The sequence below is a fragment of the Hirundo rustica genome, chromosome 23 (genome assembly GCF_015227805.2).
Source record: "Hirundo rustica isolate bHirRus1 chromosome 23, bHirRus1.pri.v3, whole genome shotgun sequence".
NCBI lineage: Eukaryota > Metazoa > Chordata > Aves > Passeriformes > Hirundinidae > Hirundo > Hirundo rustica.
In genome coordinates this window covers 3233936-3261631 of record NC_053472.1, presented here as the reverse complement: position 1 = coordinate 3261631, position 27696 = coordinate 3233936, and the positions used below count along the sequence as shown (strand labels likewise).

The window sequence follows — 27696 nt, the reverse complement described above, 5'->3', positions numbered from 1 at the left end:
CGGGAGAGAGCCCGGAGAGAGAGCTCGGACTGACAGACCCCCGGGAGAGAGCCCGGAGAGAGAGCTCGGACTGACAGACCCCCGGGAGAGAGCCCGGAGAGAGAGCTCGGACTGACAGACCCCCGGGAGAGAGCCCGGAGAGAGAGAGTCCGGACAGAGGGACCCCCGGGAGAGAGCCCGGAGAGAGAGCTCGGACTGACAGACCCCCGGGAGAGAGCCCGGAGAGAGAGCTCGGACTGACAGACCCCCGGGAGAGAGCCCGGAGAGAGAGAGTCCGGACAGAGGGACCCCCGGGAGAGAGTCCTGGGAGAGAGCTCGGACTGACAGACCCCCGGGAGAGAGCCCGGAGAGAGCTCGGACTGACAGACCCCCGGGAGAGAGCCCGGAGAGAGAGCTCGGACTGACAGACCCCCGGGAGAGAGCCCGGAGAGAGCTCGGACTGACAGACCCCCGGGAGAGAGCCCAGAGAGAGAGTCCGGACTGACAGACCCCCGGGAGAGAGTCCTGGGAGAGAGCTCGGATTGACAGACCCCCGGGAGAGAGCCCGGAGAGAGCTCGGACTGACAGACCCCCGGGAGAGAGCCCGGAGAGAGAGCTCGGACTGACAGACCCCCGGGAGAGAGCCCGGAGAGAGCTCGGACTGACAGACCCCCGGGAGAGAGCCCAGAGAGAGAGTCCGGACTGACAGACCCCCGGGAGAGAGTCCTGGGAGAGAGCTCGGACTGACAGACCCCCGGGAGAGAGCCCGGAGAGAGCTCGGACTGACAGACCCCCGGGAGAGAGCCCGGAGAGAGAGCTCGGACTGACAGACCCCCGGGAGAGAGCCCGGAGAGAGAGCTCGGACTGACAGACCCCCGGGAGAGAGTCCTGGGAGAGAGCTCGGACTGACAGACCCCCGGGAGAGAGCCCGGAGAGAGAGCTCGGACTGACAGACCCCCGGGAGGGAGTCCTGGGAGAGAGCTCGGACTGACAGACCCCCGGGAGAGAGTCCTGGGAGAGAGCTCGGACTGACAGACCCCCGGGAGAGAGCCCGGAGAGAGAGCTCGGACTGACAGACCCCCGGGAGGGAGTCCTGGGAGAGAGCTCGGACTGACAGACCCCCGGGAGAGAGTCCTGGGAGAGAGCTCGGACTGACAGACCCCCGGGAGAGAGCCCGGAGAGAGAGCTCGGACTGACAGACCCCCGGGAGAGAGCCCGGAGAGAGAGCTCGGACTGACAGACCCCCGGGAGAGAGCCCGGAGAGAGAGCTCGGATTGAGAGCATGGACGGAGAGCCCCGGGAGAGAGCCTGGGCTGAGACTATGGACAAGGACCCCCGAGAGAGAACCCCAAAAGAGAGACCCCAGGCAGGGATCCCACAGAGAGACCCACGATGGAGACCCCAGGCAGGGATCCGCAATGGAGATCCCAGTTAGAGACCCAGCACAGAGATCTCTGGCCAGGAGCTCCCCATAGAGACCCTGAGAGACTTGAGACAGGGCAGAGACCCTGGCTGGAGACCCCCTCCCACTGCCCAGAGACCCTTCCCAGCCCCAGGACATCCCCTGGGCGGGTAGAGGGTCTCCCCCGTGGGCCGGTGGCTGTTTCTCTTTGAGGCACCGGTGTTCATCCTTTAAGCTGCCCTGGGGGAAATTCAATGTGCAATAAAGCGAGGGAGGGGACATTCAGGGCCTGCCAGCAGCAGCAGAAACTGAGATCAAACAAGTGGAAGGTGTCCCTGCCCACGGCAGGGGCTGGAATGAATTGCGTTTAAGGCCCCTTCCAGCCTAACCTATTCCATGATTCTGCTGCTAATGCCCTGAATACTGCCGAGAAAAAAAGAGGAGCTGGCTGACCTGAAGGGGTTAACAAAGATGTTGCCTAAAAAGCCCTCAAGCAGAACTATTTTGCAACACCTACTTCAGAAATTCCCTGTTACTTCTGTTTAAACACCTGAAATACCACTGAAGGAAATCATCATAATTTCCACTCCAGTAATATTTCCATCACTGCTTTATTGATTCCAAACCCGAGAGGAAAAAAAATAGTTTAATTTACCAAGATTTTTACTCCCCTTACATTGTTCACAGCAATAATTTCACTGATTGGAGGCCCCAGAGTTCAGTATTTCTGGACATAACCTTAGTTTCTTATTTGCACTTTTGTGTTGCAAAGGCTTCTTCGAGATTAAGCACCAAAATGTGAAGGGAATACAGAGAACAAGCAGTGGTTGGGACATCAAGGAAAAGTTTGCTGGGAAAAAAGGGAGTGCTTCTAGCTAAAGGAAAGGCAAATTAAACATATAAGGGATAAAACATTCCGGTTAGAGCCTGTGACCATCTGTTCCCACGGGTGCTGTGAGCAGTTAATTCCTTCAAAATAAAGATTCCAGCGACCCCCATGGGCTCTGGCCGCACCTCTGCATTTCAGTCCCGAGCCAGCAGAGGTGAGCAGCAGCTCTGGCCTTTCTTTTTCCGAGGAGGAGACGTGTGGCAAGCGGGATTTGGAGACAGAGGCTGGCGTTCACAGCTGTGATTTGTGGCTGCACAATGCCAGCCTGGCCACAGCGGCTCTGCCAGGCGCGGCGTGCAGCTGTGCCACACAGCTGTGGGTAAGGCAGCGAGGCTGTTTCCACTGGGCTATCCCCCTCCCCGCTCCCAGGGAGAGAGCTGGCCAGCAGGGGAGGGAAAGAGGCCGAGCTGTGACAGGTGGAGGGGTTTTAAGGCTCCTGGCTTCATCCCTGTAGCAGATTCCTGGCCACAATCATCCTCATGACCTCGTTGGTACCTGCAGCAGGGTGGGGATGCAAAGGAAGCACAGCTAAGGCATGGCCCAATATTTTCCCTCTGGAAAGGCCAAGAGAACTCTTCTGTGACGTGCAGTTTACAGCACAGAGAAGCTCTTCCCACCAGCTGAAGTGGCGTTTAGGAGGGGCTGGGCCAAAACCCAACTGCCACGTGCCAGCATATTGCCTGGCAAAGCTGGTGCTGCTTTTTATATGGGTGTTGGGAGGATGCAGGACCAGGCACCGAGCAGAGCTGGATTTACACCAACTTCTGAGCTCTACATTTAACACATACACAACACACAGGCTGCAAACCCGCTCGGTGTAAGAAAGAGCGTGTCCCTTACCCTGGTTGCAGGTGAGGGGATTTCGAAGCAGGGAAAACAAAATATTTAGGAGGCAAAACTGAGATTAGAAAAGGCCAGATACTGTGAGAGACACGATGTCAAGGAGTGCAACCAGGAGAGGAATTGTTAGGGAGAATGACCACGTGACCAGGAGTAATGGGATGAAACTGGACAGAGGCACTGCTAGCATGACAACTAAATATCTTCCTCTGCTGTAAGGCTCTTAAAATAGCCAGTGACCGCTCCCACATGGCCAGAGCTGCCGGCCAGGGCACTCACACACGGCACACCTCATGCTCAGAGCAGAGCAGGGCTCTGAAACCCAAGGATCAGAGTGGCATGGGAAGGTGGGGACCTCCAGGGGAGTTTTTCTCCTAACCCCACCGCCAGCTTCACTTGTAACAGGAGTGTCCTTTACCTTCCAGGATCTGGTGGACTCTGATGTCTCGCACGAACTGCTGCACGGCGTAATCCTTCAGGTAGCCGTAGCCCCCGTGCATCTGCAGGGCCTGGTTACAGATCTAAGGGGACAACACTGCTGTGAGGTGACTTGTGGAGGACACATCAGCGGCAGAAGCTCGGTAAGCACCCAGGAACCTGGCCTCACTTTTTTTTTTTATTCCTAATCTCATCTCTTCAAAAAGCGGTGCGACTCCCAGGCCCCATCCCCGCCGCTCTCGGTGCTGTCACGTTCCCCGTTTCACAGGAAGGTTTACGCGAGCAGGGAGGCACAGGAACGATGAGGAATGGCTGCAGGGACGCCCAGGGATGGGGTTTTGGGGAATAAAGCGGTTTTTGGCGTTCGCGGATGCAAACCCGAAGCGCCCGACCGCCACCTGGCGGCCACTCGGGGGAGGGGCGGGCAGCGCGCCGGTTCCCATGGAAACACCACATCCCTCGGGTCGGGATAAAAACCACGGGAACGGCAAAAATGCAGAGCGCTGAGCGCGTCAGACAGCTTCTAAATGCACCGGGCTAAGAAGCGTCAAGTGCTCTTTTCCCCGCTTCTTGCTTTCTCTTTACGGGGACATTTTGGTAAGGTATTTTTTGAAGTGGTTAGGATAATTTTCAAAGCGATAATGTAATTTTTCAGCGGTCTGGGAAAGACCTCTTGCTACCTAGGAACGATCACCCTGCAACGTGCAAATTTTCCTTGGGAAATAAAAATGCTCTGCTGCCTGTCCTGTTGGAATTCTCGCAGATTAATCCCGCAGCCTCCACGTGTCTTACAAAACATCCTCAAATGAGGCTCCCGGCTCTGCGCTCGGCTTTGGGTGGCTACAACATCAAACTTCTCCCTGACACCCTGGGCATTGAGGGAGGGGCTCTAAACTTCTGATTAGGATCCCAAGTGGTGTTTGAGGGACTTACCCCGAAGCACTCGTCGGTGGCAAAGAGCTTGGCCATGGAGCAGAGCACGGCCGCGTCCTCCCGGCCGTCCTGCAGCGCCCGCGCCGCGTTGCGCACCATGAGCCGCGCCGCCACCAGCCGTGTGGCCATCTCTGCCAGCCTGAACTGCAGGTACTGCCAGAGCCAGGGCAAAGAGAGGTTCAGCAGCAGCCTCACAGGGGGCTCAGCCACAGCCCCACCGCCTCCAGGCAGGGCTCAGGCCTGACACGCTGCCTTACTCGGGAAAAGCGTGTTCTTGACCTCTCCCTGTGAAGTGAGGGATGGCCCTTCCAGGAAGAGGGAGAGCTCAGCTCTGGGGGGCAGAGCCGCTGCAGGGCTTACCTGGTTGTTGGCGAGGGGTTCCCCGAACTGTTTGCGGACGGTGAGGTGCTCCTGAGCCAGGAGAACTGAGGCGTGAGCAGCTCCTAACGAGCAAGAAGCTGGTGGGAGAAGCCAAGGACACGGAGTGAACGTGAAGCTGCTTCGGACAGGCAACAAGAAGATCCTGCCCTCCTCCCCTGGCTCTCTTTGCCTTGCTCACCGATGTTTATCCTGCCTCCATTGAGGCCCTGCATGGCGATGCTGAATCCCTGCCCTTCGGCTCCCAGCCGGTTGCCCACGGGAACAACGCAGTCCTCAAAGATCACAGCCCGAGTTGGCTGGGAATTCCAGCCTACCTGGGAAAAAACAGAGCTCCTTCCAGACTGCCTGAGGGGCAGCACAAGTCTGACAGAACCACCAGCCTGCTCCCAACCCCTGGTCTCACTGCCAAGCTGGCACAAAGCACCCGTGGTCCGCATGCTTTGGCCTCAGCGTGGGAACTGGAATGGGCGTTTTTGAGAAGAGGCACAAATCCAGTGATCTTGATGGTCCTGAGACTAAAATCCTTCGTTTACCAAAGGGATGGGTATTGGGCAAACTTCACCAAAGCTGGACTTGGCTTGGTAAAACCATGTCAGGCTGGGACTCCAATCCCATTCATGAAGAGATCCCTAACGCTCTGCACAGACACACTGCGACCACAGGACACAGCCTCAAGCTGTGCAGGGGAGGCTCAGGTTGGACATCAGGAGGAGTTTCTCCATGGAAAAGGCTGTCAGGCATTGCAATGGGCTGTCCAGGGAGGTATTTGAGTCCCCACCCCTGCAGGTGTTTGAGGAATGCCTGGATGTGGCACTCGGTGCTCTGGCTGACAAGTGAGGACCAGTCACAGGCTGGACTCAATGCTCTTGGATGTCTTTCCAATCACAGTGATTCTGTGATCTCTGTCCTGCACTTCCCTCAAGCACCCAGGAAGCACAAACCAAGCCTCTTACCTTCCTCTCCTTCTTGCCAAAGCTGAGCCCTGGCATTCCCTTCTCCAGCACGAGGCAGGAGATGCCCTTGGGGCCGGGGCCCCCTGTGCGACACATGACCACGTACACATCGGTGTCGCCTCCCCCGCTGATGAAGGCCTGCAGGAGGGCACAACGAGAAAAGTGGGGCTTTGGGGTGGTTTTGCAAGCTAACCCTGAGCCCACAGCAGCAGCTGGCAGGGTGAGAAATGGAGAGGCAAAGACCCCACAGGCAGAGGCATTTCGGGACCCAGCTGGTGAAAGCTCTGCAGAGCACGTCCTGCCTTGGGAGAACGCACAGAGCAGAGGGGACAGCAGGAATGGGAAGGACAGGGAGACCCAGGCCTCAGCGTGCTGGCAGCTTTAGGAGGAGCAAAGAGGTACCTTGGAGCCATTCAGGACGTAGGTGTCCCCTTTCCTCTGAGCTGAGGTCAGCAGGGAAGCTGCATCGCTGCCACTCCCTGTTTGAGAGGTAAGGAAGCAGCCAGTGAAGCAGAAGGTCCAGAGCCTATGAATTCTCCCTGGGATCATACCCTGACACCTGGGTTTGTACCACGAGCATCCCAGCAACAATCATCTGCCCCTCCCCGACTTCCCAAAGGAATATGGAAAGAAACTTTTCACCTCCAGACCTTTGCAATGCTCATGTCCAGTTAAAGAGAAAGGAGAAGATGTCCTGGTTGAGCTGAGGATGCTCACCTGGCTCAGTCAAGCAGTAAGAGGCAAACTTTTCCATGCTACAGAGCGAGGGGCAGAACCTGCGGCGCTGCTCCTCGTTGCCAAAGGTGTCGATCATCCAAACACACATGCTGGGGTGGGAGAGAAGGAGCAGCATTCAGGACTGAACACAGGCTGTACAGAACATCCCTGGCTGAACAGAGGAAAGCTCCACGGAGTTGAGCCACAAGCCCTGAGGCCTGAAAACGAATTGTTACACCCTCCACTCACCACAGACCCGCTGCCCTATGGAACAGCAGGCTCCTGCTCAGGAGCCTCAATCTCCCCTCCATGCTCAGCCCTGCTCCCTCTCCAGAAAAGTGCACCTGAAGAAAGAGGCAGCATCACAGCAGCCCTCTGTGCCAAGTGACCGGTCACTGGACATGTCTGTACAAGCAGGACAGCCCCAGGATCAGGTGGTGCCTCTGGGCTCTGTCACAGCACAAAGGCTTTTTCCAGGCAGGTTGCTATCTATAGCCAGCTTAAGTGGCAGAGCAGAGAACAAAATCCAGAACTTAATCCCATCTTGCATACCACAAAGCTAAAATTACTCCTTGTGGCCTATTTGTTTACTGCCATCCAGGGATCCTCACAGGACTGTGTGTACTCGAGGTCACAATTTAAATATTTAAATGATGAGCAGCAGCGAGGGAGCTGCCTCCAGCTGGATTTAGAGGCCACAGAGAGGCCAGACTGACACCGTCCACCCTCCCAGACACACTCACTTGTGGATGCTCATGTAAGCAGTGGTGCTGGTGCACCCTGTTGACAGAGCCTCGAAGATTATGGAGGTGTCAAGCCGTGACAATCCAGAGCCACCAACATCTGGTTTCACGTAGATCCCACCAAATCCTAGCTGGGCTGCCTTCCGCATCGTTTCCACCGGGAATATTTCCTGTTGGGGCAGGCAGAGATGTCCCAGTGAATATTCAGGGCTAGTTCCACCTCTTTTGGTATCCCTGGGGTACCAATTCCAGTCCCACTGGGCTGCAGAGTTTAAGAGAACGGGGTGGGTCAGAGAAGAGGTGGTGCCTACACAGACACGCTGCATCTGCAGCAGGGAATCCAAGAGCCAGGTGATTGAATAACCTGGCTAGGAAAGCTTCGAGGTATTCCTGAGGATTTCACCTCCCAGCCATTGCAGGAACCCCTCAGTGAGATGTTAGGGGTCATAACATCCTAAGGGAGGAGAAAGGGAGCAGTGCAACCCTGGTGAGGCTGTCCTACCTTCTCATCCCACTCAGCCATGTAAGGAGCCATCTCCTTGGCAGCAAAATCAAGGGCGACTTTTTGGAATTCCTTCTGATCCTCAGTCAGTCCAGTGGATGCTAGAAAAGCAGGAGGAGATCAGAACACGTCTGTTGAGGGAAAGCAGCACAACCACCTCGTGTACAGCCCGGTTTCAGAGTGCTCCTTAGCTCACACAAACAGTTCAGGGTCTCTGCTGCACAGAACATCCCTCTGCTCCTCGGGAATATCATGAACTGTGCTGAGAGCAGGGGGCTTTGGGAGGGGCTTTCTTGGGACAGAACAAATCCCAAATCCCAGCTGTCTCTGCTCCATGAGACTACATTGGAAAGCCAGGACAGGGGAGCACAGTCCATGGCAGCTGTCCCTCCATCTCACTACGTCTGTGCTGAGAAATATGAGGGATCAGCCCTGGGACTCCAAAGGAGGGAGACTGGGAAGCAAAGAATGAAGCAGCCCTTTGGAAACAGCATCTAAAGCTTTAGTTAGGCTGTACATTTGAAACCTCCTGCTTCGATGGCACATGGATACAAGATTGTTTTGTTAGGTCTTCTCCTGAAATTCATAGGGGTGCTGCTACCTAAATTCTAAATGTTCTTACATTTAGACACCAAAACAATTCACCTGCAAAGTGTTCTGGTTTGGGTTGAAAGGGATAAAATCATCTTTTATGAGACCAAACCCTGTACAACCCGGCCAACTTGGCAGGGATGGGGCATCCACAACTTCTGGGCAACATGTGCGAGCTGGGATTCTGCCAGAGGAACTCCTTCCTAATGTCTAACCTAATCTCTCCTCTTTTAACTTAAATCCATTCCCCCTTGCCCTATCAGTCTGCCCACGTAAAAATGTCGATTTCCTTCTTTTTTACAACCCCCCTTCTTTGAGAGATATTCCTTGATTCACTATCAATTCTGAAAAACGGTGAAAGCCTAACAAAGGTAAAGGAGGGACAGGGAGAGGGAAGGACTTTCCTTGCGGGTCTGTCCCACTGCCGAGCAGTGTCACAAAGGCAAAGGAGGGACAGGGAGAGGGAAGGACTTTTCTCGGGGGCTCTGTCCCACTGCCGAGCAGTGTCACAAAGGTAAAGGAGGGACAGGGAGAGGGAAGGACTTTCCTTGCGGGCTCTGTCCCACTGCTGGGCACTGCCCCATTGCCGGGCACCCTCTGCGGTGTGTCCGCGCCCGCACCGCCCTGACCGGGAGCAGGACACAGGGAGGAGGGACACGGGGAGCAGTGACACAGGCAGCAGTGACACGGGCAGCTTGGGACATCCCTCCGGGCGGGGACAGGAGCTCCGGGGCCACCGACCCGCTGTCCATCTCCCCCAGCCCGCCTCCCCCGGGCCGCGGGGGGGGTCCCCGGCCGGGTCGGGGCAGCCCCGGCGCCGCTCGGGCGGCTCCTTACGGTCGATGCAGGACGCGATCCCCCGGCGCCCCAGCAGCAGCCGCGCCGCCGCCCGCGGGGCCGCTCGCCACGCCATGGCCGTGCGGGGCCGCCCCGCTTCCCGGCTGCCGGCGGCCGGTTCCCGGCTCCCGGCGGAGCAGGCTGGGAGCTGTAGTCCTGCCCCCGGCACCGCCCGCCCTGGCGGGGAGGGAGCGAGGGGAGCCGGCCCTGCCCCGGCCTTTGCATAGCGGGCACCGCTTCCGAGCGCGGCTTCCTCCTCCTCCTCCTCTTCGTCCTCCCCGCCCGGCACCGCGAGCATCCTCACCGAGCAGGACAGGCAGCAGCGGCCCGCGCTGGTGAGCGGGAGCTCGGTCGGAGGGCTGGGAAGGAGGAAGGGAGGAAGGGGAAAGCTTGGCATAGGAGGTGGAAAAGTTGATGCCAGCCGGCCTGGCAGGAGGCAGCCGGCTCGGAGCCGTGCGAGCGCTGCTGACAGAGGGGGCAGGGGATGGGGCGGCCTCTCCGCCGAGCCCCAGGGTCCGCAGGGCTGGGAGGGAGCGCTGGGGACGAGCCGGCGCAGCCCCCCCGGCCGGGCACGGGCACCTGGAGCCAGCGCGCCCAGGTGGGCTCGGCGCTGCGCACGGAAGGAGCCGTGCCCCAAGGGGAGCGCGGGCAGCGGCAGCAGCAGAGCCGGACAGCCGGGGCCGGGCTGGGCTGAGCGCTGGACACAAGCACGGCTCCCTTTTCCAAAGGCGCTGCCCCTCTGGCACGGCGGAGAAGGGGCCGCGCTCAGCCCACGCACCTTGGGGACGGCTCTGCCGCGCAGCAGGAATCCGGCCCTGCTGCTGGTGTCCGTCAGGGCTCCAGGGTGCGGTCCCCGAGCCCTGCCAGCATCCACACTGATAGAGGAAGTGGCTGAGCTCAAGGAAAGATTTATTTGCTCTCCACTGGCCGCACGGCGCTTGCAGCTCTCCGCCTCAGCCATCTCTACTTTCTCTTTCAGTTGCCTGAAGGAGCGGTAATTCCTCCTCCTCCTCCTCCTCCTCCTCCTCCTCTCGTTCATCAGGTGCTTCTCAGCGAAGAGAAGATAATTCACAGAGACCGGAGATGCCTTGGCCGAGCAGAAAGAGAGACAAAGGAGCAGTAGCAGGTCTGTGCTGACATCCTTGACTGATTTAGCGTCTCTCATTTGAGGTTGCAGGCTATAGTGAAACTACAGCCAGCCGTATTAACTGCCTGTCTTTCACGGACAGCGTCTTACAGACAGCATTTCCTGTGCCAAATGGGCTGAGCACCCGAGCGAGACTGAGACAAGTCTGCTAGGTGTGTGATAAGGACAGTGATGTATTCTCAGCACCAGGGGGGTTAGGAAATGCATTTCAGGCCCGTTTATGCAGAGCTTTCAGGTCCTGCAGAGCAGAGTTGGTCAGTCAGAGTGCAGCCAGCGCAGTGCCAGGAGCTGATGTGGTACTGGCTGCAAAAACAAAAAGCCAGAACATGGCACTGCCATCGTGATGTGGTGTTTGAAGTACAAGAAGAAAAAATTGCACAGTTGGCTCATCTGTGCCACTCGTCTGCTTGGTCCACTCTAGCAAAGAACCATCTTTTTATCCTTTAATCACTTCTTAATGATTGGGGGTTTTCTGTATCCTGAAGAAACAAAGGATATGGATCCCTTCAGAACAGGTAGCTCAGTGGAGGTTAAGCTAAGATTTCCAGCTCCTGCAGGAATTGAAATAGTTTGGTTTGCTTGGAGAATGTTCCTCTTACTCACCAGATTCACCTAAACCTACTTCGTTGCCTGCAGCTGATTTCTCAGCAATTAATTAAAAAAATTCAACTACATTTTATGTGGGTAAACATGGTCTATCCCGAGGGTTTTTTTTTTTTTATTACTAACTGGGAGTATTAAACTACCTTTTTGCACACACAAAAATAGCCTTATTTCAGATGCAAATTAGAAATACTCCGAATCATTGGTGCATAATGCTGCTACCTTACCCTGAGCACCTGGGGTGCCCCAAACTCCTGCTGCAGTCAAATGTGTGAAACCAGCTTGGACAACTAAAAATACATCTTGAAACAAAACATTTTATCTCAATGTCTTTTAAGATAAAAAAGAGCCCGATGCTAAAATTGCCAAAACCGAGGAGGAGACTTCGGATAAGGAGGAAGAAGAGAAGTCTGCAAAACCTCCAGCTGGGAGCTCCAAGTCAGGGTGGAAGAACTGGAAGAAAAAAGAATCTGATGGGGAGGAAAGCAAGATCACGTATTGTCACTGGCTGCTGAAATCAGAACCGGAGAGCAGGCTGGAGAAGGGGGTGGATGTGAAGGTAAGCACACTCGAAAAGGCCAGCAGCAGGGTCACTCCTGCCCAGATTTAGTGCCCAGGTGCTGAGGGACAGCATCAGGCAACTGGGATTGTTTATTCTTCTCAAAACCCATTTGTCCTCCTGGAAACAGAAAAACAAAATGTTCTTGTCCAAGGTGACAACCTTGGGGTTTCATACACGTAATACTAGCAGAAATCAGCTCCTCGGGATGCTTGGCTGCTGGTCACAGGAGCAGCATCTATTTCAGACTCTGCCTTTACACTGCTGCTTTGTGAAGGGTTTTCTGTGCGTCCCGTGGGAGACAAAAATTATGTCAAGTTTGTGCTATAATTGAAGGAGCTGCTGGCAACAAATATTTAGGCTCAGTGCAGACGACACTGTCGTGATCAGAAACCTCCTGAATCAATCTTTACCTCCGTTTCATTTGGCAGTTCAGTGTTGACGACTTGAAAGCTCAGCCTAACCAGACAACCTGCTGGGATGGAGTGAGGAACTACCAGGTAGGAAGCACACGGGGGCACTGAAATAGAATTAGGAAGAAGGTGGCTCTGCTCACTGCTTGCTCCTGTGCCTGAAGCATTTCCTTTTGGGGCACTCTGCCTGTTCATGCAGGTGCGTTTTGGCAGGGATCTGAAGTCAGCTCCTGCTTAGTGGCCTCTAGGTCAGAGGTGGATTCAGGCTGGGGAGTATTCTGTCAAATAATCTAGTTTTCCTTTTGCTTAGACCAACCTTTGATACCTTACAGCAAGCCTGTAATTACCCAAATCCTCTGCCAGTGCACAGCTTTCTGTTCCAAAGGAATTCCACGTTTCCCCCTGCTGTGTATGACCCCCGTACTGTCAAGGATTCCCTGTCCCCCTACACATGATCTGCTCTGAGTTGTTTGCTGACAGCTCTCCTGGGCAGGGGTGGATGAGCTGTTGAATTCCCACACACTTTCTGACCAACAGGATCTTGCTCTTTAGCCTTGCTTTTACTTAATTTCTTTCCAACACAAAAACATCTCTATGACAACTGTAGGAAACATTATCTGAGTAATTCTGAAGCACATCTACCTCTCCTCTTGTTGGTTCCTGTTCTTGGCTGCTTATAATGAAGCCCTGAGAGCTTGATGGAAAGAGCTGAAAGTCTCTTGTTTACTCCTGACAGGCAAGGAATTTCCTGAGATCCATGAAACTCGGGCAGCAGGCCTTCTTCTACCACAGTAACTGCAAAGAGCCTGGCATTGTGGCCCTGGTCAAGGTGAGTGTGTTTTGGGGAGAAGTGATACCGAGTGGGTTAGCAAACAGCTCCGTGCTCGTGTCTCAGCACCAAAGAGTGCAGGAGTTACCCAGGGAGGGCAGGGAATGAGCCCAGGACACCTCACAGGGCTGACTCAGCCGTGTGTCCCCAGAGAGATGGAACCAAACTGTGCTGCTTTCCTGCTGACATTTCGGGGCACTCCCAGCCAAGCCAAGTGTTCCACACTCTGATTCCAATCTGACTCACCACATTCTAGCCAGCAGAGCCCACAAGGCAGGATAAACCAGGCCACAGAAAAGCTTTTTCTTTTAAGAGGAGAACTCATCACAAAGATCATCAGCAGCTCCCCTGCTGCATTTCCTTCCACGCTGATCTCCAGCAGGTGATGCTGCACTCACTGTTCTGCACTTCTTCCACCCAGGAAATGTCAAGGAAGCTGTTAGAATGGAGTTCAGGGAAGGCAGGGCTGATCTTTGCACCGGGATTATTCCTTGTCACATCTCAGGCCCTTTGCTGACGGGTGTTTTGAACTGATGGAAACTTTCTCCTCCCCTTCTGCTTCAGATCGTAAAGGAGGCGTACCCTGATCACACACAGTTCGATCAGAAGGATCCTCATTATGACTCCACCAGCAGAAAAGAGAACCCCAAATGGTCCATGGTAATGTACTGTATCAAATACAGCTGTTCAAGCTCTGTGTGCAAGCCAAGAGAAGGCTCCCTGCATCATATTGAAAATCTTAAGCTTCTGTCCTGGCCTAGCTGCCTTTTTCTCTCTCAAGAGAAAATTCAATCCTGTTTTTTCTGCTTTTTCCCCTATCCCTTCCAGAAGGCTGCCAAAATGTATCCCTCTTCATTTTGAAATCTTGGCTGCGGAGCTGGTCTCTCTTCATTTTGAAATCTTGGCTGCGGAGCTGGCCTCCACGCATGGCAGAACCCTGAGTGAGGAAAATGAGCTAAGAACCACTCAGTGCACAGCAAACAAAGCTGTAGTTTTGAGGCACATGGAATTGTAGGGAAGGGAGTGGGGCTGGCTACATCCCACATTTGAATTTCCTATTGTCTGTGACACGAACACACCTTTGCTGGTGCACAGTGCCAACAAATCACCTGCCAGAAATACCTGCAAGTCCTTTTAGCCTTGAGCAAAGCTTCCAGGCCGTTAGTGCGCATCAGTCGCTTGGTTCAGTTCGAAATCTTTATCCCTCAAAGATTTTCCGGGCTGTCTGGAGGCCGTGTCCTTGTCCAGCCCGTGCTCCCCTCCCTCCCCAGGTGGATGTGCAGTTCGTGAGGATGACCAAGCGCTTCATCCCCCTCTCTGAGATCAAGGCTCACCACCTGGCACACAAAGCAGATGGGGGGCCCCTCAAGGACATGATGCTCTTCACCAGGCAGCGTCTGTCCATCCAACCCCTGACACAAGGTGAGAACCTCCCCGGGGCTCCCGGGTCCCTCTGCCACACAAGCTGGATGTTTCGCTTACGGTTTTTCCTTCCTTACCACAGAGGAATTTGATTTTGTCTTGAGCCTGGAAGAGGAAAAGCCACATTGAAGCAGCACAGCTCCCACCCAGCCCGCTGATGCCTCCTCCTCCTCCACCAGCACCATTCTCCAGTTCACCTGCTCAAGCAGCACAAACGTGCCCGTACCAGATCTGCAGCCACATGCCCCTTCCCCGACACACTGTTGTTTTTGCTTATTTTTTCAATAAATAAAGCCTTTTGGAATCAACTGCGGCTACTTGGGTTTTAATGGTAGGAAAATCTGCAGTTTATCTCTTGAGGAAGGAACAGGTACATCCACTTTGTTTAGTTTGGGGTCTAGTGCAGCTCCGTGTACTGCACAGGGACACTTTTCTGCAGGAGGGAATCCCTGAGTTCTGTCTCGAACCAGAAAATTAGGAATCCTTGAACAGCCTGGGTTGGAAGAGACCTTAAAATCATCTCACTCCACCCCCAGCCATGGACAGGAACACCTTCCACTGTCCCAGGTTGCTCCAAGCTCTGTCCAGCCTGGATTTGGACACTTCCGAGGATGTGGCAGCCACAGCTGTGCCACACCTCACCACCCTCAGGGAAGAATTTCTTCCCAACATCCCATCCAAAGTATTCCCTGTCAGGTTAAAGCCTTTCCCCCTCGTCCTAACACTGCATGCTGTGAACAGTCTCTCTGGAGATGGATGCACAAAGCAGATCACAGTGAACTTCCCGCAGGTACAGAAGTTCCCACGTTATTTTAGTTCTGACAGTCAGGGAAATGGAAGAAAATAACGCCAGCCTGATTATTTTTAAGCCACACGGGTCCTCCAGCAGCACAGCTGCCAAGCAGCGACTCAGCTTAAAGAAAAACCAAGAATTTATAAAGATAACAAAGGACAAACTCCTCCAGCAAGCTTGGAGAGCTGCACACTGTGGCTACTTTTAAAGAAAAAAAATCTCTTCATATCGCAGGAAAAAACCCGACCCAATATGAAAACATCAGACAAACTCGTGCTCAGCATTTGACAAGCCAGGGCTGGCTCTTTTTAATTGGAGAGACAAAAAAAACCCCCGAGTTTTAAAATACAGCCATTGAAAAGACGACGAATTAAGAAACATGTAAACACAGCAGAGGGCTTAATTACAAGTTGCACTGCTTGGTTTGGTACTTGCCCGCTCCTCTGTGCCTGGGAGAGAGGCGCTGGCCCAAGCACAGCACAGAACCACTGCTCGAGCAGCATCTGCCCCTTCACATGCTGACAAAACTCTGCTCTGCAGTGCCTGGTCCTGGAGTGACCCCAGCTCCTCTCTGAGGATGCTCAGCACGTCCTGCTCCGCCCCAGGCTAACAGAGGGCCCAGTGCTGAAAGGTCCATCAGACCCGGTAAAAATCAGGATCGTTTCTGGATTCTGGTTCCACACCTAGGGACACGGGGGAGAGGGGACAAAGCAGGAAAAATCCCCCCAAATCAACGTGTAGGCCCGTGTACCTTTTCCAAGGGAACCCCCCAGGAATGACGAACAGATGTTGAACATCTCCTTACAGCCAGGCAATGATCTCACATCCAGTCAGGCAGGAGAAAAAAAAAAAAACAAAAACACTCCTGGAATGCAGAGACAGCTCCATCCTGGAGGTTTCTTTCCCACCACATGGCCTACAATCCAGGGGGAAAAAAGGGAATAAGGGTATAAAGGGAATAAAGGGATAAAGGGAATAAAGGAGTAAAGGGAATAATGGAATAAAGGGAATAAAGGAATAGAGGAATAAAGGCAAGGAGGAAGCTGAAGGAAAGCTTAAGAAGATTGCAAGGGCGCTGCTGTGCTCAGCTCAGCCACAGAAGGATAGTTTGCTATCCCCAAGGGCTCCCAAAGGAGCTCCACTTGTCCCTAAAGGATTGTGCCTTTAGGGAGGGAGGGAGGAGTGTCCAAAGTGACATCCAGGGTCCTTTGCTGTGGCAGAGGTCCCCAGCCCTCGCCTGGCACAGCAAAGTGATTGTTGTCTGCAGTGAGCTTCTGCTCCAGCCTTGGGAAGACACGGCCCCAGCCCATGGGAGGCTCCTCGTGGAGGAACAAGCAAACCACGTCCCTGTGGGGCACAGCAGAGCCATGGGGTGGGTGACACGAGCATTCAGCAGAGATGAGAGCGTCCGTGTCCTCTACAGAGCGAGACTGGCCAGCTCCAGTAAAAACCACAACCTTACACGTGCTGAGGAAAAGATAACTTACTTCGGCAAGCATAAAACACACATTTACCATTTACCACTGAAATACGGTAGCTGTCATTACATAAAAAGCTCCCCTCCCCACCCCAGCCCCACTCCCTCCACCAGCACCACTCCTAAACAAAGCAGCACCTTCCAATTCCCAGCTGTGAGACACCTGCTCCACATTCAGCTGTGGGACAGAGGAACTTGACTCCAGAGCCAGAAAGAAGCTGGACAAACTAGTGAGCCACAAACTCAGGGAAATCCAGACAAATCCCACTTGACAGAGCTCATGTCCCAGCCCTCAGTGCAGGCCTGTCTCCCCCTCGGGTAGGAGGTCTCTCCACCTGCCTGCTGAAGAGGATGGGCACCCTCCAAACTCAGTCAATCACGTCTACAAAGCCACATCTGATTTCTAATGGAGGAGTGACTTCCTTCCGGGAATGTTCTCATGAGTCTACTTAGCTGAAGGCTAAAAGCAGCTTATTTAAAAAAAAAAAAAAAAAAATAAAACCCACATTCAGGTTCTCAGTTCATTGCATGCTCTCAGACCTCGCTGGTGACTTCAGCTCAGGCCTCAGGAACGTGTCTCTGCAATCACAGCTCTGCCACCTTTCCAGTTGCTGCCTGGCTCCTTCCAGCAGCCCACACACACTGTTTGAGCCTCCCACAACTGCATCCACCTTCTGTCCCCACTAATCCTCGTCCCACGGGCACGAGGCGGCAAACCAGACCACACACACGTGTGTGCCCACCCCTGCACAAAGCCTGCTCTGTCCCAAGGACACAGGCACGGGCAGGGCAGCGTGTGCAGCGTAAACCCACCCACAGGAGAGCCCCAAAACTGCTCTCTACACCTCTGCAGCAGCACCTGGGAGCTGCACGGGAGCAGCAGCCGGAGCGTGGATCTCAGGAGCACTCAAGGCGGCTGCCAGGACAAGACCAGGACGGCACAGCTCGTGGCCTGGAGCCTTCCTGCCCCCACTTGCCGCCCACCCAGCAGCACTGGGACCGTCCCCGCTCTGCTCACCCCGTGCCACCTCCTCCTGCATCCACACATCTCCTGGTGGGACACAGCTCCACGGGGCTGGGGGCAGTCCCAGGACCGAGCCACCTCCATCATCCAGCTGCTCGTGGCAAGGGATCCAACGCCAGCACCAAGAGGAAGAAGGGGGAGCAGCGAGGGGGTGACGCCACAAGATTCCGGGCACCACAGTCTCTGATCGCTCCTCTAGCATCCAGCTACCCACCGGGCCGTTTTCCCCCAGGGAAGAGAATGGGGAAATCCCACACCGCAGAGCCCCAGAGCACGCTCCTCACGGCCGGGGAGAAGCGGCAGAGCGCGCCTTCGCTTGCTCTCTCTCCTTCCCCGCCGCCAGGCCGAGGCTCTCGGGGCACAGAGGAGATCAGGCAGCTCCGCAGCCCCCGGACGTCGCCTCAGAGCAGCCGGCCCCAGCCTCCGGAGGAACGCGGGGACGGGGAAGCTCCGGCTGGCCGAGCCCTCCCGCCCCCGTCCCACCGCGCCAGTCCTTCGAAGAAAGGAATGAAGTCAAAGCCGGGTTATTTATTTCTGTGAAGTCTCTGAGCGTCTCCTCCTCGGCGCCGCTGTGCTGGGGGCTCCCGGCGGCCGCCCCGGCCTCACTGCTGGCCGTTGTTCTCCGCGGGCTTGGCGTCGCCGTGCGAGGACGTGCCCTCGAAGCGCTGCGACGCGATGGCGGCTTGGTGGGACATGCTCTTCCTCACGATGTCCCCTTTCCTCCACAGCACCACCTCCTGCGGGGACACAGCCGAGGCTGGTCAGGGCTCCCGAGAACTTCCTTCTGCTGCCCCACCCAGCCCCGCAGGCTGAACCGGGCTCGGGGCTCCACCCACGGCCAGGACGCACCTGGCAGTGCAGCCTGCCCGGAATTTGGGCAGAGGGCTCCTCGCTGGGGTCTGGGCACACAGAGGACATCCACGGCACCCCTGTCCTAGTGCCACCGATAGGGTGAAGCACAGAAGCTCAGCCACCGAGCAGAAAAGAAATCCCACCTTCCAGATCCTTCTGGATCCAGATCCAGAACAAAATTCTTTTCTTCCAGGGAAGGAAGGCACCTTGCAGACTCCTCCCCACCATCACACACATCTGACCCTGCATGGACATTCTTCTAGACCATCCTTCCACGTGATGAATCCCAGATTCCCAGCAGGTCCTTTAAAAGCATCCCCATCAATCATGCACAGGTCGCAGGAGAAGAGCAGCTCTGTTTCTCACCTGCTGTTTGAAGTAGCGTCGCTCCTCCTCATCGATCAGCACCAGGTTGAGGTAATAACGCACAGAGAACTTCTTGTTGATGTCCCTCATGGTCGGAGTGAGCTCATAGCCAGCCAGAAAGAGCCTGATGGGAATGGATTCCCCTGGAAAGGGCACAGAGCTGTCAGCACAGACAGGATGCAGACAGAAACCAGGAGAGCAGCAAAACATGAACTCACACGGCCACAACCTTTGTCACCGTTTCCACAAGTGGACTAACATGAGCTAGAAGACCTCAACTCCCTTCAGAAACCAGCATGCACGGTCTCCACAGCCAGATCCTGCCCTTGCTGACAGCTATTCCAGCTCCACTCTAACAGCACAGGACTCTTTGGGGACCTGCATCAAGACAGCACTGCAGGAAAAAATGAGTAAGGTGACATTTTTCTCTGGCAGGTGACTCTGCTGGGCAAAGGAACAGGGGCACAGGAGATTGGCACAGAGCAAGAACACCACCTCTGCTCTGAGCTCCAGCAATGCCAGCTGGTGGCCCATGACAACTGCGAACTTATAGCTGGTTCTGCCACTGCTTCATCAAAAGAACGAAGTCATTGCAACCCATTCTGCCTCAGGTCCCTCCCATCACCCTGGAGGAGGAAGGGGATCAGATCAATCCCCTGCTCTGAGCCCACCAGGGGAACAGGATGCTGAGCACACAGAAGATACTGCAGGAGTCGCATTCCCACCCCAAAAGCCTCCAGAAGAGGAATCCTGGGGGCTCCTGTGCCCTCTCACCTCTCACAGGTGCCCCATCCATGATCTCGTACTTGGCTATGGTGTCGTTCTCGTGGTACACGTTGGGCCCCGTGCCCGTCGTCTCCCTCTTGATGATGTCTATCTCCATGTGCTTGATCTTGATCCGCACCAGCAGGAAGTAGATCTTCCCCACTATCACATCTTTTAAATGGTACCTGGCACGAGAGGGGAGAAAACACCAGGATCAAACCCTGTGCAGCAGAGCAGGGCTCGGGCTGACGTGCAGGAACTTGCTGGGCAGGCACTTTGCTCTCATCCACAGCAGATGGCAAATCAAACACTCCCACCAGCAACCAGCCCTTCATTTCCACCCTCTGCTCTTTTGGAAACCCACAAGAACATTTAGCGTGAGCAGATAAATTAAAAGAATCACTTCAGGCTGAATATCTGCAAGAAACCCCTGGAAGAGCAAAGGCCCTCCAAACTCAATATTTTAGATCAATTAAAACCAACCCAAATCACAGAATCATTTAGGTTGGAAAAGTCCTCTGAGATCTTCGAGTCCAACCTTTGACCGACCTCCACTTGCAGGGAGATTTGCCAGCACCAGCTGGGAAAGATGCACTAGGAATAGTTTAAAAGAGCTCTTCCCAACTCCTTTGTTGGAGTTAATTCCCACTTCAGCTGTACTGCCTGGTCAGGAGCAAACACTGCATTCTGGAGACACCTGGAAGTACTGATCTGCCTGAAGATTCAGAGAGTGGGAAGTTACAGAAAGAATTTCATGCTGTGCTCCAGGCTCAGTGAGCCACAGCCATTGCTTCCCACTCCTTGATCCAGAGATATGGGGAAAGGAGAGGAACCCACGGATCAGGGAGGATCTGAGCTGTCTCCCAGCCTCCCTGGTGTTGGAATTCTGGAAACTGAGGATTTCAGGCTTTCTGTGCTGCCAGGCACTGACCCCCAAGCAAACACTGCATTGGACCTGAGGCCGTGGAACAGCTTCCAAAATGGAGTGACAGCGCTGGGATTGTGGGTGTGGAGTTTGGATAGAAGTGTGTGATGTCACAGGGTGGAAAACTCAGAATTTAAGGTTTTAGTGTATAGTAATAAATATGGAGCAATATATATGGAGCAATATTGTCCAAGTCCTTCTTCCTCACCTTCTTGGTTTCAGGCGGTTTTTTCTAACTGGGTGGTAAAGGTCCACATTGCGGGCCCTGGGTGCTCATTATTGGGTCAAAAGTATAAATAATATAGGTGTCATCTCGTTACTGGGTAATTAGTGCTTAAAAGACCTTGGAAAGAGTTAGAGACAGCTCCATCTTCTACCCTGTTAGTTAGAGCTCACGACTCTACAGTACAGACTGTGCTATAGATAAGAATTAATAAACAGAGTCCGAACACAAAACTGCGACTCCCACGTATTAATGCCAGCCCTAACACAAAGAAGATAAAAACCTCACACCCTGGAGCACGTGGACACGGAATTCCTTTGAGGAAACCTCTAGCAGGTGGGTGCCCAGAGCCCCCAGCTGCTCCTGAGACACTCACTTGGACTTGTTGTACTCGAACTCGATGTGCAGGCAGTCCTCGATGCCCACTTCCATCTTGATGGAGGAGTTGAGCTCGGGGTAGGTGCTCAGCGTGTGCACAACGATGTCCATCTCCTTGACCACGTCGTTCAGCCTGCGGCTCACGGTGGCACGGAGGAAATACCTGCAGGGACAGTCCCCTCCCATCAGGTTGGCACAGGGGGCAGCAGGGACAGGGGCTGGGGGGCTCGGGCTGGAATACCCAAGCGCCCTTACCACACAGATGCATGTAAAGAGCTGAAACGCATTTGACTGCAAATCTAAATAAAACATGCGATCAGCTCAACAGATCCAAGGAGAAAGGTTCTTTTTCCACCTTGGAACTTTCTCCTTGGCAAGGTTCAGCTCATGCACAGCTGAGAGAAGGGCCAGCATTTCAAGAACAGGGAATGGGGAATGTCCAAAGGGACAGAATAAGCAGGAAACCAAGGAACTGCACAAGGAAGCAGAAGAGCAAGGAAGCTCCTCTTCCTATGTCATTTACTCTCTTTTAGTCCAGGTCTGAACAAAACAAACCCACAACAAAAGAGCCCCCAGCTCTTTACATGAACCTGCCCCTGGAGGAGCCAACACACCACACTGGAAAAGACAGAAAGGAATTTTCAGATAGAAAAGCAAGCTCCTCTCAGCTCCCAAGCATTTTGTGAGCCCCAGTTACCTAAGCCCCATTTTGGGGATCCAAAGAATAGCCTGCACATGTTAAAACCTCTGCCCTTTTGCATGATTACATCAGGCTGCACAGCCACACCTCCCAGTGCAGATCTCAGACTTCTCCAACCCCCACTTTGAATCCAGTGAAAGGATTTTGAGTCAGCTGAGTGCCCTGATGTGAAATATCATTTCTAACATATGAACAAGGCACAAGCAAAGCATCTGTTTGCACACCGAGCACAATTAAAGTTGACAAGACTGATTACAGCAAAAATATCCCCACTGGAGACCAAACCAAACAGTTTATTTTTATTTTGATTTTTTTTTTTGAATTACCAAATAAATTAGCAAATATTTCATTCAAAAGGGGCTGATTTCTCTTGTCACTCAAAAGGGGAAAAAACAAGTTCCATAAAGACCCTGATGCATGGTTGTAAATGAAAGACCTCAAAGGCAGCTTTTTACAGCTCAGCCCCTGAAAATGAAATTGGAGTTCTGTTGCTCCTACATCATCAGAGCGAATATCAGCACTTACACAGAGCAGAACCGGGGTCAGCCAGGGCAGGGGACTCACCGGAGCTTCACGTTCTGCCCCGTGTAGGACTCGTAAGGTTTCTCCACGTGTGTGAACTCAAAGTCAAATGTCTGTGATTGAGTGAACTCCCCGGGCCGGGCCAGGTCCTTCACCAGGGACACGAACTCGTGGTGGTTCCCTCGGTCATAGTAGAGTTCTAGGAAAATGGAAATCCAGGTTAAGCTTAACCCCACGTGGCACAGGAGATTTTCAGCACCTCTCCTGCCCAGGTCATGCCTTCCTTCAACACCATTCACAGAACGTACCAGGGGAGCCTGTGGCTCCACAGAACTGCACTTGTTCCCTGCTCTCCATCAGAGCCAGGTGCAGGACACAACTTTCCTCCCTGAAACAGGATGGAAAAGGTCCACACAGCCTCCTAAATCAAGAACGTGCTGTGGGCTGAGATTACCACCTGTTTTCAATATTAAATACGGTCAGACTGTTTGCAGCTCATGCAAACCCTCCCAATAACTTTCCGCGCTGTATTCCAGGCCAAAGGCATTGCCACTGTGAGGAAAACCACCAGTGCTTGTCTGGAGCAGACAGTGACAGAGCAAAACCGAGGGGACAGGATTATTCCAACTGCTCCTGCTTATCCTTAGACAGCAAAGAGCTAGAGCGGCCTTGAGCTGCAGCAGGGAATAAATGACAGTGCTGACCCTGCTGCACAACCACCCTGTGAGTGGGGAGGCAGCTGGATCCACTGCTCCTCCATGGATAACACATTAATGGCCATGTGAGCACACCCAGGGAAGAGCTCTCACCTCTGGAAGCACTGCTCAAACCAGCTCGAGTGACCAGCATTGCCTCGCTTTTCCCCACGGCCTTCCCACATCAGCAGGAAACCAAAGGTTTCCTCATTTAATGAAAGCAGCCCTCCACACCTCCACCGAGTTTTCCGCCTCGAGACAGAGCAACGAAACCCTTGAAACTCTGCAATTTGCATGAACAGCTTGGGATTACCCAAACCCATCAATGAAAGCTGCCCTTCCCAGCCCTGCGTGTGAGCCTGCGCCTACAGGACACCCACACAGCCCTTCTGCGAGGCAAAGCCTTTCTGCTTAGATGAGGAAACAAAAACCTAAGTCATCACACAATCACAAACACACAAGCCCAGTGTCAGCACTAAACTGTGCAGAGGAGGCTTCTGAGAGGTATTAGAGGCGCTCAGGAACTGCAGTTCTGCCCTCTTTGAGATGCACGATGAGATTTCAGCTTTTAAGTGACGCCTGCTTCTCACAGCCCTTTTGCTCACCTTATCTCTCTAATGGAAATTTTGGCACTCGAGCTCCCCTCACTTACGCACAGCAGCAAATGTCACCGAGCCCTTCAGGCTGGGCAGGTGACATAAATAACCAAGCCTCTCTCCGTGCACTGGATGTGTGTGTCCACTGAGAGGAAAGCGCTCGCTGATGCGACAGGGAGAAGCCACGTGCCAACAGAAAAACAGGAACCAGCCACGGAAAAAAAGAGGGATCGGCCCAGACCATCGTGACACACGATGCAGAAGGCACAAATCAAACTTAAAGCAAGGGGAGTGCTCTGCTACCTCAGAAGGTCATGCTTGGCACCCTTAAGCAGAGTGATGTTTCCCACACCCCAGCCTGTCAAACAGGTATAAGCTGTAATTTCAGGTTTTCAGAGCTATAAGGTTTCCAGACTGAGAAAATATCCTGCCAACATTTTGGTGGCTTGCTCAGGCCACAGCCACCAGAGGTGAAACCATCTGGAATGGGTTCCATGCTCACCTGAGAGCAGGCAGCACCCAGCGCTCACAGTCTGGCCTGTGGTACCTGCTCTGGAGCATCTTCCCTGTAAAACATCCCTCCTGCCTGTTAAATTCTCATCTCCATGCTGACCTCGTGGCAGCAAAAAGTCAGAATATGAGGCAAGAGATGGAAAGCACTGAGAATTTGCAATTTGTGATGCAAACTTCAGTGATTTATCTAAGAGGCCTGAGGGGCACAAGGACTAATGCGCAGCCACAGCAGCTCTAACACACCCTGCTTGGGCAATACAAAGGTGCATACAAAGCACTTAATCTACACAGGCACGGCTCAAAAGTCTCCCCAAACAGGGAGTGAGGAGCAGGCAAGGCAGCACAGCAGAGACAGTGGAGCAGGAAACAAAGTTCATGCTTAATTTCCACTGACAACCGCAGCAATAGGAACTCATAACCTGGCTCCTGGTGAACAGCCTCACCTACACTCCATCATTTACATGCTCCCTTCCTTTCCAAAAACCAGAACCAGGCACAAGCGAAATCAACGAAACTCTCAGACATCAGCACCGGGGTCGGGTGGGAAATCTGCTCACGTTCCCCCACCACACAATTTGCAATGCAAAGGCTGCAAGAGTGATTTTGGGGTTTAGAGCCAAGCACGGAGAGCCACAGACGTGAGGCCTCGCACACAGCCACATCACTGGGAAGGAACATCCTGAACTTTTTTTGGCTTGTGGGACTCAAGGCATGCCCGTGGAGCAGGGACAGCTCCGCTCCGATGGAGGAGTGGGTGTGGCAGCTGCCTTGCCTCTACGAAAGCAGGAAATACTAAACCTGAATTGGTTACACGCGCGGATAACCACAAGTTTTGAACGACTTTAACTCACCCGACCAACCGTGCAGGGATGAGCGGGGTACAGGGTGGGAATCAGCCGAGCTGAGCCTGCAGACCTCGAGAAAGGCGATCCACCCGGGTAAAAGGGACACAGGGACAAAACCCACCTGATCAGCACCCCCAGCATCCCTAAGGGGATCAGCAGGCACACGAGAGAAGCAGGCAGGCAGCTCCTGGAGCAGGGAGCAGCCAGCCTGGGGAGCAGGGCCTGGCAGCAGCTCCGGGCTGACCTGCAGCTGCAGGACGGAACCAAAGCGTGCCCGGCTCGGAGCTGAAATCCGTGACCGAGCAGAAGCGAGAAATTAGGACAGGAGAACAATGACCTGGAAAAGGACTGGAATGCCCTTCCTTCTGCCAGGGCTCAAGCCTGGAGAACAGGCCAGGCTGCCCAGCTCAGAGGGCAGAATAACGTCAGGCAGCCAGGGGAATGCTGCGTGCAGCCGAGCATCACTCGGGAGTGAGCAGGACCTGCTCAACACCACTGGGATGCCAGAGCTGTGGGGCACAGCAATGCCCCCAGACCCCTGGGACCACTGGGGTTACCATGGGGTGCAGTGATGCTCCCTGGACTCTCAGCACCAGCAACGTCCTCTGGATCCCTGGCACCCGCAGGGATCTCAGTACCATGGGCTTCAGCGATGCTCCCCAGACCTTTGGCACCCGTGGGCACGCTGATGCTGCGGGATGCAGCGATCCTCCCGGGACCCCCGGCAGCAGCGGGATCCCGGCTCCGCGCGGTGCAGCGATGCTCTCGGCACCCACGAGGGGCATCAGGAAGGGACACCCGGGCCCGCAGGCCGCCCCGCTCACCGATCTGCCCGATGAACTCCACTTTGATGCCCTGGTGCTCCAGCCGCTTGTTGGGGTTCTTGAGGGTGAGGACCACCCGCCCCGACACGGTCTCGCCGTCGTAGAAGAGGAAGTATTTCTCCTTCTTGCCTTCCTCCGTCTTGTGCTCCACCCGCCGCCGGCTCTCGGCATCGCTCAGCACCAGCTCCAGCTCCGGGCTCTGCCCGAACCCGAAGAAGCTCATGGCCCCGGGATGCGGCGCGGGGCGGCGCGGGCGGACCCCGCGGCCCCGCTGGCGGATCGCGACCGGGGCGGGGCTGCGCGGGGCGGCGGCGGCGACGCCGGGGAAGCGGCCGGGGCGGCGGCGGCGGCGGCGGCGGCGCTGGGGGGGGGCCGCAATGCGGCAGCGCTGCCGGGGCGGCGGCGGCGGGACCCGCGCACCGCGCACCGCGCACCGCGCACCGCGCACCGCGCACCGCGCACCGCGCACCGCGCACCGCGCACCGCGCACCGCGCACCGCGCACCCGCGGCCCCTCCCCGGCCGTGCCCGCCCCGCTCCTTCCGGGGCAGCGGCGGCCGCCGCGATTGGCCCGGGCCGCGGGCGCGCCCGTCATTGGCGCGTTCGAAGGCGGGCGGCGGCGGCGGAGCGATGGCGGCGGAGCGGCTGCGGAGCGCGCTGGGCGGGTGGCGGCTGCCCGACCTGGCCGGAGGTGCGGGTCGGGATCGGGGCCGGGGTGGTACCCGATCTCTGTTCCGGTCTTGGTCGATGTGTCTCTCGGTCTGTTTCCCGGTCCCGCGCTCCGTCCCAGTCTTTCAGTCACTTTCCCGCTCCCGGTCTCTGTTCCGGTCTCGGTTTCGGTCACCATCCGCGTCGCTGTTCCGGTCCCGCTCTCTGTCCCGGTCTCTGTCTTTTTCCCATTCTCTATTTCCCTGTCCCGGTGTCCGCCTCTGTGCCGATATCGGGCTCTGTCCCCTTCCCGGTCCTGCCTCGGTCCCGCTCCCGGTCTCTGTCCCGGTCTCTGTTTTGGTCTTGGTCTGGGTCTCTGTCTCTGTCCCGATCCCGATCTCGGTTTTGGTCCTGGTCCGGGTCTCTATCCCTGTGTCCGGGTCTCTGTCCCTGTGTCCGGGTCTCTGTTCCGCTCCCGATCTCGGTTTCGGTCCTGGTCCGGGTCTCTATCCCTGTGTCCGGGTCTCTATCCCTGTGTCCGGGTCTCTGTTCCGCTCCCGATCTCGGTTTCGGTCGTGGTCCGGGTCTCTGTTCCGCTCCCGGTCTCTGTCCATGTATCCTGGTCTCGGTTTCGGTCCTGGTCCGGGTCTCTGTTCCGCTCCCGGTCTCTGTCCATGTGTCCTGGTCTCGGTTTCGGTCCGGGTCCGGGTCTCTGTTCCGCTCCCGGTCTCTGTCCATGTGTCCTGGTCTCGGTTTCGGTCCTGGTCCGGGTCTCTGTTCCGCTCCCGGTCTCTGTCCTTGTGTCCTGGTCTCGGTTTCGGTCCGGCTCCGGGTCTCTGTCACTGTGTCCCGGTCTCTGTTCCTGTGTCCCGGTCCTGCTCGTGGTGTCAGTCTGTGTTGGCTCTCTCTGTCTCGGTGCTGGTCTCTGTCTCTCTCCCGGTTCTCTCTCTGTCCCGGTATCGGTGTCAGTCCCGGTCCCTCTGTCCCAGTCCCGGTTTTGGGGTGCGGGTGACATCAGGCAGCAGGATGCGCTGGCTCCTGGCACTGACAGCGGCTGCTCTTGTTGTGCCCATGTCCCGCTGGATTTAGATGTTCCCTGTTTATTTTTGGAGCCTTGTTTTTGGAGAAACGGCGTTTTCCGGAGAAATCTCGCCCCCGGTGCTTATGAACCCTTTTTTTTTTTTTTTTTTTTTTTCCCCTCTCTCAGTGTGGGTGGACACGGTGTGGGATCAGGATTTCACGGAGACCGAGCCTCTGGATCCCTGGATAGCCGAGGAGATCACGGCAGATGGGCTCAACACCTTCACCCTCCTGTACCGCGCTCTGGCGCCCTTTGCTGCCGGCGACCAGGAGAGCACAGAGGTGACATCACC

The 27696-nt window shown here is 55.2% G+C and overlaps 4 protein-coding genes across 7 annotated transcripts in view; 2 read left to right on the top strand and 2 right to left on the bottom strand.

The window, feature by feature from the left end:
- Nucleotides 1-1973: 1973 nt before the first annotated feature.
- ACAD8 (acyl-CoA dehydrogenase family member 8) lies at nucleotides 1974-9297 on the bottom strand. The gene is made up of 11 exons (XM_040085124.1): nucleotides 9206-9297; nucleotides 7778-7878; nucleotides 7276-7445; nucleotides 6533-6642; nucleotides 6218-6294; nucleotides 5816-5953; nucleotides 5041-5176; nucleotides 4842-4939; nucleotides 4482-4634; nucleotides 3529-3631; nucleotides 1974-2765 (listed from the first exon to the last, which is right to left on the bottom strand). The coding sequence occupies exons 1-11, from the start codon at nucleotides 9279-9281 to the stop codon at nucleotides 2713-2715; spliced, it is 1215 nt and encodes a 404-aa protein (XP_039941058.1). The 5' UTR covers nucleotides 9282-9297; the 3' UTR covers nucleotides 1974-2712.
- THYN1 (thymocyte nuclear protein 1) lies at nucleotides 3540-14486 on the top strand. Of its 2 annotated transcripts, none has more exons than XM_040085127.1 (8): nucleotides 3540-3691; nucleotides 10185-10331; nucleotides 11294-11514; nucleotides 11946-12014; nucleotides 12664-12756; nucleotides 13321-13416; nucleotides 14028-14178; nucleotides 14261-14486. In XM_040085127.1, exons 2-8 carry the CDS (start codon nucleotides 10289-10291, stop codon nucleotides 14305-14307), a joined length of 720 nt encoding a protein of 239 aa, XP_039941061.1. In that variant the 5' UTR covers nucleotides 3540-3691; nucleotides 10185-10288; the 3' UTR covers nucleotides 14308-14486. The 2 variants fall into 2 exon arrangements, with proteins under 2 accessions (XP_039941061.1, XP_039941060.1); XM_040085126.2 differs by lacking the exon at nucleotides 3540-3691 and adding an exon at nucleotides 9372-9540.
- Nucleotides 14487-16552: 2066 nt separating this feature from the next.
- VPS26B (VPS26 retromer complex component B) lies at nucleotides 16553-25952 on the bottom strand. The gene is made up of 6 exons (XM_040085194.2): nucleotides 25677-25952; nucleotides 22246-22402; nucleotides 20980-21144; nucleotides 19465-19640; nucleotides 18691-18833; nucleotides 16553-18209 (listed from the first exon to the last, which is right to left on the bottom strand). Exons 1-6 carry the CDS (start codon nucleotides 25897-25899, stop codon nucleotides 18075-18077), a joined length of 999 nt encoding a protein of 332 aa, XP_039941128.1. The 5' UTR covers nucleotides 25900-25952; the 3' UTR covers nucleotides 16553-18074.
- Nucleotides 25953-26301: 349 nt separating this feature from the next.
- The window catches only part of NCAPD3 (non-SMC condensin II complex subunit D3), a 30937-nt gene continuing 29542 nt past the window's right edge, over nucleotides 26302-27696 (top strand). For all 3 annotated transcript variants that reach the window (XM_040085028.1, XM_040085027.1, XM_040085026.1), the window contains exons 1-2: nucleotides 26302-26366; nucleotides 27531-27685. In XM_040085028.1, the coding sequence (XP_039940962.1) occupies nucleotides 26306-26366; nucleotides 27531-27685 (216 nt within the window). In that variant the 5' untranslated portion in view covers nucleotides 26302-26305. The remainder of the gene's footprint in view (nucleotides 26367-27530; nucleotides 27686-27696) is intronic.

Excerpts from the sequence above, each read along its gene's own strand:
- ACAD8 (XM_040085124.1), bottom strand. The coding sequence starts at position 9,281 with ATGGCGTGGCGAGCGGCCCCGCGGGCGGCGGCGCGGCTGCTGCTGGGG. Across the intron at positions 5,177-5,815 it reads TTGGCAAGAAGGAGAGGAAG|GTAGGCTGGAATTCCCAGCC; the intron begins GTAAGAGGCTTG and ends GTTTTTTCCCAG. Across the intron at positions 4,940-5,040 it reads TGGAGGCAGGATAAACATCG|CTTCTTGCTCGTTAGGAGCT; the intron begins GTGAGCAAGGCA and ends TTCTCCCACCAG.
- THYN1 (XM_040085127.1), top strand. The coding sequence starts at position 10,289 with ATGCCTTGGCCGAGCAGAAAGAGAGACAAAGGAGCAGTAGCAG. Across the intron at positions 10,332-11,293 it reads AGACAAAGGAGCAGTAGCAG|ATAAAAAAGAGCCCGATGCT; the intron begins GTCTGTGCTGAC and ends ATGTCTTTTAAG. Across the intron at positions 13,417-14,027 it reads AGAACCCCAAATGGTCCATG|GTGGATGTGCAGTTCGTGAG; the intron begins GTAATGTACTGT and ends CTCCCTCCCCAG.
- VPS26B (XM_040085194.2), bottom strand. The coding sequence starts at position 25,899 with ATGAGCTTCTTCGGGTTCGGGCAGAGCCCGGAGCTGGAGCTGGTGCTG. Across the intron at positions 21,145-22,245 it reads GGGCAGAACGTGAAGCTCCG|GTATTTCCTCCGTGCCACCG; the intron begins GTGAGTCCCCTG and ends CTGTCCCTGCAG. Across the intron at positions 18,210-18,690 it reads GACGCTACTTCAAACAGCAG|GAGGTGGTGCTGTGGAGGAA; the intron begins GTGAGAAACAGA and ends GTGTCCCCGCAG.